The sequence below is a fragment of the Ranitomeya imitator genome, chromosome 2, assembly GCF_032444005.1.
Source record: "Ranitomeya imitator isolate aRanImi1 chromosome 2, aRanImi1.pri, whole genome shotgun sequence".
Lineage (NCBI taxonomy): Eukaryota > Metazoa > Chordata > Amphibia > Anura > Dendrobatidae > Ranitomeya > Ranitomeya imitator.
The window spans coordinates 232,163,965-232,181,640 of record NC_091283.1 but is presented as its reverse complement, the minus strand read 5'-3'; the positions used below and the strand labels follow the sequence as shown (position 1 = coordinate 232,181,640).

Here is a 17,676-nt window from a genome sequence, read left to right as displayed (position 1 = left end):
TGACACACACACACACGTAGGATAGTTAACCCCTTCCATCCACAGGTTGGGAGCGGTTCTTGCAATCGTCAGCAGATCAGAACCTTTGGTCCTGGAATTATTCTCCACAGATCTTTCTACTACAGAGAAGAGGTGCATCGCACTGGTTTAAGGAGGGTTGGAAACCCGAAAGTTAAACTCTTCGTATGGGTCACTGTAGATTATATACAGCGGCAGCTCCGTAATTATACAAGTACATACTGGGCCATGGGATCCCGCTCCGGGAACCATCGCATGTGACGGGTTGATGCAGTTTTTAAAGCCAAAAAACAGAACACCCCCCCACCCAACCCATTACTTTACAAAGCATCAAAGTGGCGTGTGAAATCACTCTCATGCACGCTCCCTGAGTTGTACAAGCCAGATTTACACGCTCAGATGTGGGCCGGCGGTGACGCTGGTTCTGTACCAGCAGAGCCTTCATTTTCTTCATCGAGACGTCCAAATGTTTGAATGTCAGATCAGTATCATTCGGACGCCCCCGCTCCATACAGCTGTGAATCTGCACAAAGATGTAGAGTAAGTGCCACACAAAAACCTTGTATACACTACCTGTATACCCCCTGTCCGTGTCGGACTAGGGTGACAAGGGGCCACCATTCAACTACATGCAAATGTGACACTGGCCTCAATCACACATTTATATTACAATGGACTGGGCAGACTGTTAAATGAATAAGATGTACATAGTGATTCAAGTATATTATGCCAGGTAATGCTCATATAAGAGAGTGGTGGCCCACCAGAGGATTCTCCTGTTCTCCCGTTGGCCAGTCCAAGCCTTATTCCTGTTATCAGAAGCACTTTACATATTGTGAGGAGCTGACTACAGGGGAGCGTTAGGCTCGTTCACCCCTCATTAGAGTGGGTGTCCAAGTTGTGATGGTTCTGCTCCATGCTGAGACCCTCCTGGATGGAGGGCATGTGTATTAGTTCCTGTTGTGTAAAACTATATGACATAAACTTGATCTTTCTCCAAAACATGTATTTCTTGTAAAGAATTAAAAATGTATGAAATCTCGTTCTTGGATCCTGGTGGTTATTTGTGTCCTAACCTGCGTTCAGTCTTTTATCCCAACCTTCATAAACAGAACTAGACACAGCTTAATAAGGGTTTTATTACGTATCAGGACATTAATATAATATCACAGCTCTAAATAAACTGCATCTTTTACAAAATATGGTAGAGATGAGCCAATCTCTTGAAATTCGAATTCCACAGCTTCGCTGAATTAAAAAAAAAAACTATTTGCATCAAATAGATTAATTTGGAATTGCAACTACTACAAAGGCTCCAAACGCCCTGAAAAAGACATGTATAACACCGTGTAGTCATCCAGGGCTGCATCCAATCCCTTTTAATTCTTTTAACCACCACAACTGTGGGTAAACAGATGCTTCACTTCTGTGCTGTCACACCCTAGCTGTTCAGTTTTGTCAGTGTTTTATGTGTTTTTTTTCCTATTACTATTCTGGAACTCTGAGCTCCGACATCCTCTCATTATCTAGATTCAACACAAAATGTCTGTGGCATTTCCTGCCTAAGCTTTTATATTGGCTGATAGTTGTTCTTGTCTGCCTGTATGTGATGTGATAGATGGCAAGGTATTATGGTGTCACAGGTTTACCGCGGCAGAGAGGAGCCAGAAGAACGCAGTGTCTGATGTCTCCTCCTGAATCGATTAGAAGTACTTCACCTTCATGTTAAATGGTGCACGTTTCGTTTAGCAGTGCAGGGGTCAATCTGCTCAGTTGAGAGCCCCTGGAAGCTTTCCTACATTAAGGCTCTCAGCTGTGCACTTTTAACCACTCTCATCTATATAATCTGGGCCATGGCTAGCACTCATTGTCAGAGCTAGTGTATGCTGCATGGCTGGAGATTGGTGGTGGTTGTAATTGGAGAAGGCGTTTCGTGGATTAATCTGTGATAGTTGCTAGGTTTTGAGTGTGTGATAATTTTCTACTTTGGCTTTCCCCATCCTCCACTCCCCAGTGCATTCCTCTGTTATATGTGTGAGTATGTTTGGTATTTTTCGTTACCCATGTTCGTGTTACCTTGTTAGTCTGGTTGGTGTATTACGGTACACTACTACTCCCCTCATCCCTGGGTGGGGTAAGGGTACAGACTGAGGGCGGATTCAGGAGGTAAGCAATGTACATGGCCCCGGCGTCTTCATCAGAAGTAATCCTGGGAACAGTGAGCTAGGGCACCCCTAGCGTTAGGGACAGGGAAGGAGCCTCTGGTCCAAGGACACTCGACAACAGAGTTGGGTAACATGGGTAAACGACCTCACCCCACCTTCTCTCTGGCTGGTGAAATGTTCAGCTTTGTGTAAAATGATAGCATGCATTATTTGTTTTGCAATTTGTGCTATTCAAATCACAAGTTGTGAAGTTAAAAAAAAATCCACATGAATTAGATTTGCATTGAATTGATTCACTCATCTCTAGTAAATGGCCTAACTAAACCCTCATGATTACTGCACTATTCAATATCCAGGAATTTCACTGCTGCACTTTTATATTGTATGCCACAAGTCCCCCATATGTAAATCCCAGATAAAAAGTCACATTTTCATTCCCATAAGGCACCGATGAGTTATTTATGGGGACAATTTCAATCCTTTCCTTCCTGCTGTGTCCTGTTGTGTAAATCTTCCCATACTCTGTAAATCCTGGCACAGTGCGAAGGAGCTTTTGCCGGCTTTCTAGTTTTCCCACATCTCCATCATCCAGCTTTAATCTCCACTCATTCACTGGGCCTTCCATATGTTTTTCCACTGCACTTCTATGGAGAAACTTGTGAAGGCCAAAACTATGCCCCAAGAAGAAAAGGACATTACTTCGTTTTTTGCGAACGGGGACATTCTTTAACCTAATTTCATGCAAGCGACGGGCGCTCTGCAGAGCGGAGCTCAGAATCCGGTCTTTTCTTGCATCAGGCTCCTTGTCCACAACATCATCCTTCCAGTAGAGCAGTATAAGCAGAAGATAAGCGCTCGGAGGAAAAGACTTTCTTGGGTTTTGGAATGTTTTGGTAAGTTCCCGTAATTGCTGAAAAGTTAGCAGCTTTGGAGAGTTGGGGGCTACACAGGCCAACGCTATGTGGCTCATGATGTAATTGATCCGGTCAATATCATCCAGGTTTTCACCGGCTGTATATTTTGTGCAAAGATCGACTATGTTTGATAGCTTTTTTGTGGAACCATTTAAGTCTGACAGCAGTGACAGGATTGTAGTGGTGCTTCCACCTCCCAGTCTGTAAATGTTCATCTTTTGAATCAGTTTATTAATGGAAGTTTTGACATCGTTCTCTTCACCATTTTCACTTGGAGGCAAAAATTGTGAGCTAAAAAACTTGGCAAACACCTCAATTTTGCGCAGCAACCATGTTCGAGGAGAGTAGACTTGTTCTTCCACATTACTGTTCTGTTCTTTGTCATTTATTTTATCAGTTTGGAAGTAACTCAGTTCCTCCGATATCCATTCCAGTGCATTATAGATATTTCGGTGTAGTCCTTTTAGGTTGTTGTGAAACTTGGACCAAGGTTTCTTGATAGATTCTGGAATGTAGTCGGTTAGGAGATAGTGCAGAAGTTCATGACTTTTGTTATTTTCATTCTGAGGGAAAATTTCAAGCGTTGACAACAACTTTAACAAACGGCATCCAACTTCCACTTCTCCGAAATATCCTGAATTGTTCATGGTCTCTGTTTCAGCCTTAGCAACTTTTTGTGCTGCACGAAAACACTGCATGGCTTTTAGGGCATGTTCAATCAACACGGGGGCCTCCTCCAAAGGCACAACATTGTTGGTCTTGTCTAGTAAGACGCTGAATTGCTTTTTATACACTTGTCCTTCAGTGTCCAAAATAAAGGAGTCATTGGGCAGCTGTGATTTAGCGGTCTCTGCCCAGTGTACAGCGGCCTCAAACTTCTCATATTTATAATGCAGTCTAGCAAGCTGCTGGGCCAGAAAAGGATCTTTGTCAAATCGTTCATAGGCAACTTTTAACAGGTCAATGGCTTTTTCTTGGCTGTTTTCCGTTTCACATACATGTTCAATTAAAGGGGACAGGAAAGAATCAACACTGTCACCCCTGCTAATTTTACGACGCCGAAAAATCAAGTCTCTGACAAAGCCAAGAAAGTCATCTCTACCAAATCGGTGCAGGAACAGAACATCTTCCTTAAGCAGGTCCATAGCAATTTGACTTTGTGGATTGTCGGGGAGCTGCTTTAAGATTTCTTTTGCAACATATGGATGTATGATATGAATGCAGGTTATACAAGTTATTGGATCCACTCTTTCAATGAAGATTAGTTTAGCTTGCTCACTTAGGCAACTATCAAAATTGTATTGCCTTAGTTCACTATTCTCTTCTGTGTGTGCATCAAGACCCATGAATGCCTCACAGTGAGAAACCGAGATGTAAGAGTTTTGGACATAGCAGTTAAGTAAGGCCACGTATCTCATCAGTCGTGTAACATTGGACGAGTCGTCAACATTCTCCATAACGTTATGGACAAAGTTTGTCACATATTCTTCTACAAACTCTTGACTCATTAAAATGAATGTTATGATTGACTCTGGGGAGAACTGCTTCTGAAGTTTCTCTGCTTTTGTAGTAAACTTTATTTTTTCATCTTTACTAAGTTTGTGAGAAATTGCAACCGTCTCCAATGCAGAAAATGTATATTGCTTTTCTGGGGCATTCACTCGCTTACAGCTTAAAAGGATGAAGCTTAATTTTGTGGGTGCAGTCTTCTTGGAGACCATTACTTTGGTTAACTCATCCCTTAGGTCATCGATGTACTCATCATCACAGTCTTCAATTAGCAGCAAGACCGGGAGGCAGTGGTGGATGTCTCGCTCTTCATATTCTCTGAAATTCACAGCGTGTTCACACACGGTCATGACTGGAAATGAGGATTTCAGCACAGCACATCTTAATTCTTTACGTTTTTTCCAAAGAATTTGTCGGGCAACGGTACTTCCTCCACTGCCTGGTTGGTGGACAATTTTAATTCTTGCGACAGGAAGTCTCACTCTGTTTCCATATTGAATGTCATTTAAAATGCTTTGAACTTCATTACAAGCTTCTCGTTCAATAAAGGCTTCACATTTCCCTTGATCTGCGAGCCAAAGGTGCTTCCAGCTGACCTTCCCACCTCTGTAGAAAGTTGTTTCAATCTCTTCAATTTGCTCTTTTGTCAGATCCTCCAGATTTCTGTTGTCGCATTCGTTGGCGCACAGAACTTCAAAAGAATGCATTCGCTCTTCATCGGGGGTGGTGAGGACGCACACTCCTTTTGTTGAAACCGATAACTGTCTAATGGAAGAATATAGAGGCATGAGGTTTTGGACAGTTGCATCGATATGACTAAGCTGCATCCCCACGATGCTCCTCTGATCGAGGATCTCCATCACTTTGCAGGAAGCCTTTGCGTGGTTCGCCCACTTCTCATAGTCATCTTTATTCTCTGCAATGCATATTATATACTCCATGCCATTTAATTCTGTGTAAAACTCATGGAAAGTGTCAATAATTGGTTCCTCTACATTAGACAGCAAAAGAAAGACCACAATGAAGTATCCCTTTGGAAGGATTTCATCACAAAGAAAAGTAATGGCCTTTTTTAAAAGTTTCCTCTTTGTTCGGACCCAGGTGCTTTCATCACATGGTTCATCCTCACCCAGGTAATTGCTGCGACCATTACAGAATATCCAACTGGTTTGGTTAAACAGGGACAGATTCTTCTTAAGGTCTCCTGTACTTATCCTGCTTTCATTTGAGTAGTTCTTTAAGGAATGAATATTAATGGCATGATGCTCTTTGTATTTAGAGCACAGGCCTTTACTATCTGAGTTTGGGTCAAAGTCGAAAACGCACAAAATATTCATGCGCATCAAAAAATTCACATGATTCAGATTATTTTCGGTACACTTATTTGTCACAAGTATGTATCTGAGGGAATTATTGATATATTTTTTACCGTCGGTTAGCAAAACCGATATTTTTCTTCCTAGATCTTCTATGGTGGGATTATCACAGGTAACCTTCTGTTCTGCCTTTTTCCTCGCTTTATCCAAAATTTCAAGTTTCTGAAAAAACTGCACCACATCCTCATCGGGGACTGGCTCAGATTTTGCTCCAATTCTGCGGAAATAGGTTTTCTTTTCCAAACTTACTTTGTTGCTTTTTTCACAGTACTTTGGTAAACTTGCTTGAAAAGCTCGTCCTTTCACAGAATCTGAATCAGGCACCACATCCACCTCGACCACAAAGCGCTGATCTTTACTACCTTTATCTACAACCTCAATGAATTTAGGGGTGCGAATACACGCTCTGGCTACTTCGTGTTCTCCTTTGAGACATCTCTGGATATAATCCAGTGCATCGACGTACATGTCCTGCTCCTTCACTGGGATCCCCATTATCTGCCCATGTGTACTGCGTTTGTCTTCCTTGCTGTCCATCACTCCAAAATGTATTGTACCATTAGTCCTCACGTTCATACACGCACAAGCGAATTTAATCACTTCTGCAGCAAACTTTGCCTGAAGTCTGGTGCGGTCCAGCTTAGAGGCAGTAATGAGTGACTTGTACTCATGACACGGTGTGATCAGGTCTTCTACTCCGGATTCTGGAGGAAGGACTTGGCCCTTTACATATGTAAAGTTCTCAACTTCTTTATTGAAGGATCTGAAATTTGACCCTGAATGGTGTGTGTGTCCACATTTGTCTGATTCGTATGCAGCTGCTAACTCCTCATCATTTTTACTCTTGATGGAGGATATTGCCTCTGAATTAATATGTTCTTTATCAGTCTCATGTGGACTTTTTCCTTGTTGGGCTTTGGTTCCTGATGTCTCAGAATGACTGCTAGCTCCTGTTTCATGTGTAACTTCAGGTCCTGCTTGCTCACTTGTTGGCATGCTTTGGAGTGGCAGCTTGTTTGGCTTTGTGCGGTTACTTAGTTGAGGGTTACTGACTTTTTGTTTTTTTACTAACTCATTTCTTTCTTCAATAAGCAGTTGTATTTGCCCTTGTTTCAGACCGAGACCTTTCAAAAAGTCATTGTTTATTTTTCTTAGAACTGGTCCCGTGACCTCTTCATCAAACAGTTTATCTATGTATGATGTCTTAATATGTATGGAGCGAAGCCACTCTCGAACGTGATCTTCTGTCCAGTCGTCCAGTGGTCTTGTTTTGTAATCTGTAGAAAGAATATTCAGTCAGTCACTAGTAATTCATTCAAAACCTTTACCTATTTTGTTGCTACATCATTTGTCTCATCCTTTCATGAGGCTTCCACTCGCCTCGATAAATAACATGATTTGACAACTTCTGTAAAATTGTACTGGGTGTCACTTACAATATTATTTTCCTCTACTTCTGTATACAGTATAGCCCAGCAAACATTTCCACAATGAGTGCTAAGATTAATTGTCTCTATCTGGGGATGACCTAGACCCATTTTTTCTAAATGGGTGCCGTGTTAGCGCTAATCCATTGGTGCTATATCAATTGCTAAAGAGTCTCTAGATGTTATGCAAATGGGTGCAGCAATAACTGAGCTGGGTGCCTTAAAGAGTTATTACTAAAATCACAATGTAGTGTTCTAATAATGTTCACAGATATTTCTGTCAATGTACCGAAAATTCCCTAAGGATACCTCTTCAGGCGCTATTTACCCTCCAGATGCCTTTGGTACCATCCTGCTGTAGTTCCAGTGCTCCTGGGCCATCATCTTCACTTTGATTTTACTTAAAATGGCTTGGAACATATCAATATTCAGTCTATTGCGTATATTAGTTGACTTATTAAGAACACTGAGATTGACTATATCAGCCACTCTTACAAAGCTAAAAAACCCACTTTCTTGATCCAGTTACCATTATTTAGGGGAACTCCTGTGCTGATGTTTTTTTTATTTATAGACACCAAATGGGTAAATTAAGGTCTATAGGTTTAGAAAGCTAAGTTTGCAATTGGATCAGACATGGTAGAAAACGACTGTGATGCAGAGTCACTTTTGAGGCAGGGGAGTCAAGGAGTCAGAGATCAAAAGCCGAGAGGGTACGTCAAGGACAAGGAATAAGACAAATGGGTAGTCAGAGGTAAAGTCTGGGGTCAGGTTACTAAGGCGAGAGTGGGTCAAAGGCAAAAGTGTCAATACAAATGAGTACTCAAAAGGCAACTCCAAGGTCCAGCAACAAAGGATAGAAAATCAGAATGTTGTACAGAACAAGGTAACAACTCGCTTCATGGTGCTATCAAAGGAATGAAAGAATCCAGACTATCTATAAACGTAGAGATGGTGAGGGAACACTGAGCTAATTTGTGAATTTAAATCTCCTGGTCTAGATGAGAGATAGCAGAGGAAATTGCAGATCCACTAGCCAGAATCCTTGAAGATTCCTTGAGAACAGGAGAAACCCCAGAAGAATGGAGAAGGGCAAATGTTGTCCCTATCTTGAAAAAAAGGAAAGAAGCAAATAACTAAACAGCATGTATGCAACTACTTGGATAATAATACAGTAGTTAAGCAGAGCCACCATGGGTTTTGTCACGCACCCGCTTCTCAGCACGTAATTTGGGGTTGCACCTGCAAGGGTTAATCTATCTCCTCTCACTCAATCCAGCATTCAACCTCTGTCCTACAGTGGGTACAGAAAGTATTCACACTCCTTAACATTTTTTACTCTTTGTTTCATTGCAGCCATTTGGTAAATTAAAAAAAGTTCATTTTTTTTCACATTAATGTACACTCTGCACCCCATCTTGACTAAAAAAAACAGAAATCTAGAAATTTTTGCAAAGTTATTAAAAAAGAAAAACCGAAATATGACATGGTCATAAGTATTCAGACGCTTTGCTCAGTATGGCTACTTTACCAATGAATACATTATTTTTCTAAATGCTTTTTTGTCTTAACCTTTCTTTCCCATAGTAAATAGAAAGTGTCAGGCTGAAACTAGGTGTCTCCCTTCAAAGGCGTCAGAAATGGTTCCATTCTGTTCATTCTCAGGAAAGGCACCCTGGGGTCTGAAACCCTGTGACCAGGAAAGCTACCTTTGCTCAGGATAACATAGGTTATGACCTTTGTGAAGAGCTGCAGCCTAAGAACAGATGTTAATTTACTGTCGGTCCTACATCGCTTACAAATGCATATTTTCAATACTGGTTTGTAGTAAACAAGTCATGCCAGACTTATCTAATTTCCTTCTATGATGAAATCACTGACTGAGTTGATCATGGAAATCAGGCAGATATAGTATATTTTGACTTCAGCCAAACATTTGTGTCCTTGAAAAAAATGACCAAGTATAAGATTGACAAGGCTACAGTTAGGTGGATTAATAACTGGCTCAGTGATGTAGTAATAAATGGTTGCACATCCAATTGGAAGAGTGTGTCACATGGGGAACCAAAAGTCTCTGTCCTGTCCCCAGTATTCAACATTTTTATAAATGATCTATTTTATGACACAGCATTTGTTCTTAATTGGGCCAGACGTGTTTTTCTTTGGTGGGTCAAGAGACAGGGGTCATTGTTCATATGAACCTGAACTCTGACTCCTGAATTGATGTTTGCTACAGCTTATTGTGTTGCTATCCTTGGGGGACAGGGACACAGGGTCATTAAACAATCAATGTTTGCTGATATGTTGATTACCCATTGTACCAGTTCACGCAGCTTGCTGACCTGCAAACATTTAAGGATAAACTCCGGATTGATTGAATACTCGAACAATGAGAGATGACCTCCTTCAAATTCACCCCTGACCTGTGGATGATGGCTAGTAGGACAGTTGTAAATTATAAAAGGGATCTGCCTCTGTTCCCAGAGAGATTCTACAGGATGCCAGCTTAAGGGACCATGGCCCGCCTGTATGAATATAGATATGTTCCATTCTGCATCACTGAACCCTTAAAGGCGTTTGGAGAATCCAGGTTAGAACAATCCATGTTGGGACAGTCAGGTCACCTGGCCAAATACCTCACTGCACTCAGTCACCTTCCTTAGCTTGCTACTACCTTCTCTCTGTGGGTACCTGCCAAAATCGGCATGCTACTGGTTGAGGTAGCAGGCCCTGGATGCCCAAAAGTTGCAGGTGATTTAATCCCAATGAGCCAGTGGAAGCGTGAGACTCTTTTGCACCATCTTGTGTATTTGTTGGGACAGTTCTATATACGGTACTATTGTCTCTTGGTGGTTCAATAAATTATTGTCACACTGTTTTACCCTCACCCTGTGTTATCTGTATTGTGCCCACGGGAAAGGAGTGAGTGTGCTTAGTAGGATAAGCCCTGGTTCATGTGGACTTTCTAAAGACCGCCAGTCCAGTGGACAAGAGCACCCACTGACTCTCATATCTCCAAACTTGGTGCCAGCGGTGGAATACTACTCAGCCAGGCTGATCCGGGGAGCTGCAGGTGACTAGTGTACGTAGACACCGTCCTTTGACACAGTGGACCATTCCTTATTATTACAGACCCTCTCATCCCTTGGCATCACAGACTTGACCCTTTCCTGGATCTCATCATACCTAACAGACCGGACATTCAGCGTCTCCCACTCACACACCACCTCCTCACCTCGCCCCCTATCTGTCGGAGTCCCACAAGGTTCAGTCCTTGGGCCCCTGCTCTTCTCCATTTACACTTTTGGCCTGGGACAGCTCATAGAATCTCACGGTTTTCAGTATCATCTCTATTTTGATGACACACAGATCTACATCTTTGGACCAGATATCACCTCCCTACTAACCAGAATCCCTCAATGTCTGTCCACTATTTCATCCTTCTTCTCCGCTAGATTTTTGAAACTTAACATGGACAAAACAGAATTCATCATCTTTCCCCATCTCACGCGACCCCCCCAACGAACCTATCCATTACAGTACACGGCTGCCTACTCTCCCCAGTCCCAAAAGCTCGCTGTCTCGGGGTAATCCTTGACGCTGATCTCTCCTTCAAACCGCATATCCAAGCCCTTTCCACTTCCTGCCGCCTTCAACTCAAAAATATTTCATGGATCCGTTCATTCCTCAACCAAGAATCTGCAAAAACCCTAGTCCATGCCCTTATCATCTCCCGCCTCGACTACTGTAACCTCCTGCTCTGTGGCCTCCCCTCTAACACTCTCGCACCCCTCCAATCTATTCTAAACTCTGCTGCCCGACTAATCCACCTGTCCCCCTGCTATCCCGGCCTCTCCCCTGTCAATCCCTTCACTGGCTCCCCATTGCCCAGAGACTCCAGTACAAAACCCTAACCATGACATACAAAGCCATCCACAACCTGTCTCCTCCATACATCTGTGACCTCGTCTCCCGGTACTTACCTACACGCAACCTCCGATCCTCACAAGATCTCCTTCTCTATTCCCCTCTTATCTCCTCTTCCCACAATCGCATACAAGATTTCTCTCGCGCATCACCCCTACTCTGGAACCCTCTACCACAACATATCAGACTCTCACCTACCATCGAAACCTTCAAAAAGAACCTGAAGACCCACCTCTTCTGACAAGCCTACAACCTGCAGTAACCACCGATCGACCAAACCGCTGCATGACCAGCTCTATCCTCGCCTACTGTATCCTCACCCATCCCTTGTAGATTGTGAGCCCTTGCGGGCAGGGTCCTCTCTCCTCCTGTAGATTGTGAGCCCTCGTGGGCAGGGTCCTCTCTCCTGTATCCTCACCCATCCCTTGTAGATTGTGAGCCCTCGCGGGCAGGGTCATCTCTCCTGTAGATTGTGAGCCCTCGCGGGCAGGGTCCTCTCTCCTCCTGTATCCTCACCTATCCCTTGTAGACTGTGAGCCCTCGCGGGCAGGGTCCTCTCTCCTCCTGTATCCTCACCCATCCTTTGTAGATTGTGAGCCCTCGCGGGCAGGGTCCTCTCTCCTGTAGATTGTGAGTCTCTCCTCCTGTATCCTCACCTATCCCTTGTAGATTGTGAGCCTTCGCGGGCAGGGTCCTCTCTCCTCCTGGACCAGTCGTGACTTGTATTGATTAAGATTATTGTACCTGTTTTTATTATGTATACCCCTCCTCACATGTAAAGCGCCATGGAATAAATGGCGCTATAATAATAAATAATAATAACTTTTGCATATTTATGCCTCATTTTATTGTTACCTTTTTATATAGTTATTGTAAACACTGAATATTTTTACATTAAAGCTTAAAATCTTTAATAAGTTTGACCCTTGTATACTATGAAGAATCTACCACCCTTCAGGGAGTGTGTGATCTTTTGATTGTCTGACAGTAACATATTTTGGTGACTCATCACCCGTGTGTTTGATGAGTGGTGGCAGCGTGTTCAGTAATGTGGGTGTGCAGACTGTGTCGGAGTGTGATTTATTTTTACTTTATAGCCTAGAGGTTGAGAGTTGGATTGAGCGAGTGCAGATAAATTAACCCTTGCTGGTGCACCCCACGTCACGTGCTAAGAAGTGTGTATGTGATAATCACTCACTGCTTATGGGAACTGATTGTCTGTGGAAATGGACAAAGTGGGCAGCCTGTCACTCATGGTAATTATGGAGTTTTTTGTTTTTTTTTAGATATTTAGGGTATGTTTCCACCGTCCATAATGACGGAGCGGAAAACTCGCTCCGCCCAAAGCTCCGCCCCTTTCTGTACGTGCAGTGATTTTCCGCACCCCATTCATAGGGCCCTGTGATTTACCTTGCAGAGACGGAGCGTCGCCGCAAGGTAAACAGACATGCTGCGTTCTAAAAAGACGCACCGCATGTCCGTAAACGCAGGGTCGCCGGGTGCTTGTTCACACGCATAGTGGAGATGGGATTTCATAAAATCCCCTCCACTATGCTGTAACATCTGGACGCTGCGGGTTGAACGCTACGGTTGTATGTAGCATTCAATCCGCAGCTAATCCGGATGTAATCCGGCCCGTGTACACATACCCTTAGTGTCAGATTTCCTTCACTACTGCCCAAAACTTCATGGGGTGTTATTCTGCTAGTAAAAAAGATTCACTTACCCATTATCTCCCCTCAAGATGTCCTGTCCTGCTGGATACAACCTAGGAAGAGAAGATTATGGGACGATATTACTAACGAGTCTGCTGCTGTCTACACAAGCTGTGGAGTACATAAAGGTGCATCTCACAAAATTAGAATATCATCAAAAAGTTGATTATGGCTGACATCCCATATCCAATCTCTTGCCCGCTCGTGCTGCTTACACCTAAAGAACATCTGTAGAATCGGCCATTTTCTCACCATGGAAACAACACAAACCCTCACTGTCGCCCTGATTCACTCCCGCCTGGACTACTGTAACGCTCTATTAATTGGCCTCCCCCTCACTCGACTTTTCCCTCTCCAGTCCATCCTTAATGCAGCATCCAGGGTCGTCTATCTAACTAATCGTTACTCGGACGCGTCCGCTCTTCGCCAGTCGTTACACTGGCTGCCTATTCATTACAGGATACAATTCAAAGTACTTGTTCTCACCCACAAAGCTCTCCACAGTGCGGCCCCCCATACATCTCCCTCATTTCGGTCTATCGGCCTAACCGATCGCTGCGCTCTGCAAATTACTTTTGACTAACCTCTGCACTAATCCGTACCTCCCACTCCCGACTCCAAGACTTCTCCCGTGCTGCACCAATCCTCTGGAATGCTCTACCCCAAGATATTAGGACCATCCACAATTTGCATAGTTTTAGGCGCTCGCTCAAAACACATTTGTTCAGAGTGGCCTACCACATTCAGTAATCAGTTATGTTTGTGTGTGTGTAGCCCACTCACTATCTCCATCTATCCCCCACCCCCTGAAGGTGGCTGGACCCTCATTGTATATACATCATTGTAAATACACACCTGTACTTTGTATCTCCCCCACCTCATTGTAGATTGTAAGCTCTCACGAGCAGGGGCGGCTTATTGTGCTTTAATTATTGTATTGTTAACGTTGTTACTTATGACTGTTGTGTTTGATACTGTTAAACTGTAAAGCGCTGCGGAATATGTTGGCGCTATATAAATAAAGATTATTTTTATTATGGCTTACAACCAATGAAAGCCCAAAAATCATTATCTCAGTAAATTAGAATACTTTATAACACTAGCTGGAAAAATGATTGTAAAATCAGATATGTTATCCTACTGAAATGTCTGTTCATTAAATGCACTCAATACTTGGTCGGGGGTCCATTTGCAGCAGTTACTGCCTCAATGCTGCGTGGCATGGAGGCGATCAGCCTGTGGCGCTGCTGAGGGGTTATGGAAGCCCAGCTTGCTTTGATAGCAGCCTTCAGCTCGTCTGCATTGTTAGGTCTGGTGTCTCATCTTCCTCCTGACAATACTCCATAGATTCTCTAAGGGGCTAAGATCAGGAGAGTTTGCTGCCAGTCAAGTCCAGTGATACTGTTGTTTGTAAGCCAGGTATTGGTACTTTTGGCAGTGTGGGCAAGAGCCCGACCAAGTATTGAGTGCATTTACTGGACATACATTTCAGTAGGACATTTCGGATTTTAGAATCATTTTTCAAGCTGGTGTTATAAAGTATTTTAATTTACTGAGATAATGACTTGAGGGTTTTTTTTCAGAGAATATGAATGATGGCACCAAAACTTTTTTTCCACTCATGGTTAGTGGTTGGGTGAAGCCATTTATTGTCAAACTACTGTGTTTTCTCTTTTTAAATCATAATGACAACCCAAAACATCCAAATGACCCTGATCAAAAGTTCACACACCCTGGTGATTGTGGCCTGATAACATGCACAGAAGTTTGTACAAATGGGTGTGAATGGCTACTAAAGGGAACATCCTCACATGTGACCTGTTTGCTTGTAATCAGTGTGTGTGCATAAAAGCTGAGTGAGTTTCTGGGATCCAGACAGACTTTTGCATCTTTCATCCAGCCACACTGATGTTTTTGAATTGTTAGTCATGGATGAAGCAAAAGAATTGTCAACGGATCTACAGGAAAAGGAACTTGAACTGTATAAAACAGAAAAGCGATACAAAAAGATATCCAAGGAATCGATAATGCCGGTCAGCAGTGTTCACACTGTGATTAACAAATGGAAAATCGGGCTCTGTAAAAACAAAACCACGGTCAGGTAGATCAACAAAAACGTCGTCCACAACTGCCAGGAAAATTGTTCATGATTCAAAGAAAATCCACAAATGACATCAGCTGACATACTGGACTCTCTGAAAACTAGCGGTGTGGCTGTTTCAGGATGCACAATAAGGAGGCAGAAATATGGGCTGTATGGTCGAGTCTCCAGAAGAAAGCCATCACTGCACAAATGCCACAAAGTATCTCACCTACAATATGCAAAACAGCACACAGACAAGCCTCAAATATTCTGGGAAAAAAGGTAATTTGGAATGATGAGACCAAAATTGAACTTTTTGGCCACAACCATAAATGTTACATTTGGAGACAGGTCAACAAGGCCTATGATGAAAGGAACACCATTCCTGTTGTAAAGCATGGAGGTGGATGTGTGAGCTACAAAGGCACAAGAAACTTGGTTAAAGTTGAAGGAAAGATGAATGTAGCACGTTATCAGCAAATACTGGAGGCAAATTTGAAATCATCAGCCCGGAAGCTAGCCATGGGACGTACTTGAACGTTCAAACATGACAACGATCCAAAACACAAGTGTGGCACCCCAGAAGTCCGGTTCCCACAGTGGCATTGCCTCCCTCACAGGGAGTAATGTCATGCCTGGAAGCAAGGAGGAGTCCCTTTACCAGGTGTCAGTAGGAGAGAAGTAGTGCAGAACCTGAGGAGTGAAGCGTTGATTAAACTCGCCCCAGAGCTGAGCGCTAGGAACCGGATACCGGAGTCCGTGGTTCCGTGCAGTCCTGGCAGCTAAATCTGGAGGGAAGGGGACTGCAGGTCTCCTGGTACGATCTAATACCCAGCTGCACAGCAGCATACCAGAGCCTGGAGCTGACACAAAGGCACCTGTGATAGGCTCGAGCTGCCTGCAATGCGGGCAACAATGAGTTTTAAAAACAGAAAAACAGCAGCAGGAGGGTGAGCTGTTAGGGAGGACAGCGCAGAAGGAAGGCCTCCATACCTACCTGGCCAGGTGTATCCAAAAATTGCTTCCAGGCTGCCCGGCTCTCCATTACAATCTGTTACCAGTACCCCGGTCTGTACTATCAGCCATCAAGTAAAGGAAAAGAAAACTACAGACCTTGTGTCATTCAGTGATCTCTTGCACCCCTAGTCCTGCACCACAAGGTACACAAAGCCTGACATAAACGGGACTGGTAGCCCTGGGGCCCCGCTCCACCTGTGGGGAGCAGAACCATCCCAGCTGAGTCACCATCTGCCTAGCGGTCTCCTTTAGAAGCATCGGCCATCTGTTGCTGAATACCACAGGTGGCGTCACGTTAAATCCCATATACATATCCCCCATTTTATGGCACAGCCAGGGCCACAGAGTCTTCCCCAAAGAACTGTCCAACCAAGTTCTGAGTACCCCACGGCCCTGGTGGGGATGTCACAAGGCCAAGTCGACCTGTCATTGGCTACAGCAGAACAAAGTGAAGATTCTGGAGTGGCCATCTCAGTCTCCTGACCTCAGTATCATTGAGCCACTATGGGGAGATCTCAAGCGCGCAGTTCATGCTAGACAGCCCAGGAATTTACAGGAACTGGAGGCTTTTTGCCAAGAAGAGAGGGCAGCTTTACCATCTAAGAAAATAAAGAACCTCATCCACAACTACCACAAAAGACTTTAAGCTGTCATTGATGTTAGAGGGGGCAATACATGGTATTAAGAAATGGGGTATGTGAACTTTTGATCAGGGTCATTTGGATGTTTTGGGTTGTCATTATGATGTAAATAGAGAAAACACAGTAGATGACAATGGCTTCACCCAACCACTGACCATAAGTGGAGAGAAAGGTTTGGTGTTATCATTCATATTCTCAGAAAAAAGGCCAAGAAAGCAAAAAATTCTGTCGGGGCGTGTAAACTTTTGAGCACAACTGTATGTACAGTAGACATTATGCTGCAGGGAATACTCCAACTCCCCCATTTGCGGCAGTTCGCCCCTGGGGGTCTCTGGTGGATCGGGTGCAGGTTGCTGCACATGTTCTCTCCTGATTCTAGGACTGTCCCCCTGACGTCACTGATCTCCTACATACTGGAGTCTGTGATATAGAGGGTGCAGGGGGGAAACATTTTTAAGGACATTTTGTTTATTCTTTGCAAATGCTCTTGCTGTAATCTCCTGCCGTTTTGTGTATGCAGCTCCTATGCAGTTATAGTAGGCTCAGATTTCTGCCGTTCTCTGACTCTGCCCAGCCCTATGTGGTCTCTAGGGTTGAGCGACCTTGACCTTTTTAGAGTCGAGTCGGGTTTCGCGAAACCCGACTATCTCAAAAGTCGAGTCGAGTGGAATCGGCCGATTATCGCGAAAAGTCGGGGATCGACCGAAACACGAAACCCAATGCAAGTCAATGGGGGAGCATAGTCGGCAGTGAGTAGAGGCCAGGAAAACATGTACAGAGCCCATTTTAATGGCAAAAACATCCATTCTTGTTACTGAAGCTTGTCAATCTTAATTTAGCTTATAATAATTGTAAGGCATTTGAAATTGGGGGTCATTTGGCTA

At 43.7% G+C, this 17,676-nt stretch overlaps 1 protein-coding gene across 5 annotated transcripts in view; it reads right to left on the bottom strand.

Moving 5' to 3' along the window:
• Positions 1 to 1,137: 1,137 nt before the first annotated feature.
• The window catches only part of LOC138662788 (sterile alpha motif domain-containing protein 9-like), a 62,526-nt gene continuing 45,987 nt past the window's right edge, over positions 1,138 to 17,676 (bottom strand). For all 5 annotated transcript variants that reach the window (XM_069748723.1, XM_069748722.1, XM_069748726.1 and 2 more), the window contains 2 exons: positions 13,063 to 13,104; positions 1,138 to 7,259 (listed from right to left, as the gene is read on the bottom strand). In XM_069748723.1, coding sequence (XP_069604824.1) covers positions 2,545 to 7,259; positions 13,063 to 13,066 — 4,719 coding nt within the window. In that variant the 5' untranslated portion in view covers positions 13,067 to 13,104 and the 3' untranslated portion in view covers positions 1,138 to 2,544. The remainder of the gene's footprint in view (positions 7,260 to 13,062; positions 13,105 to 17,676) is intronic.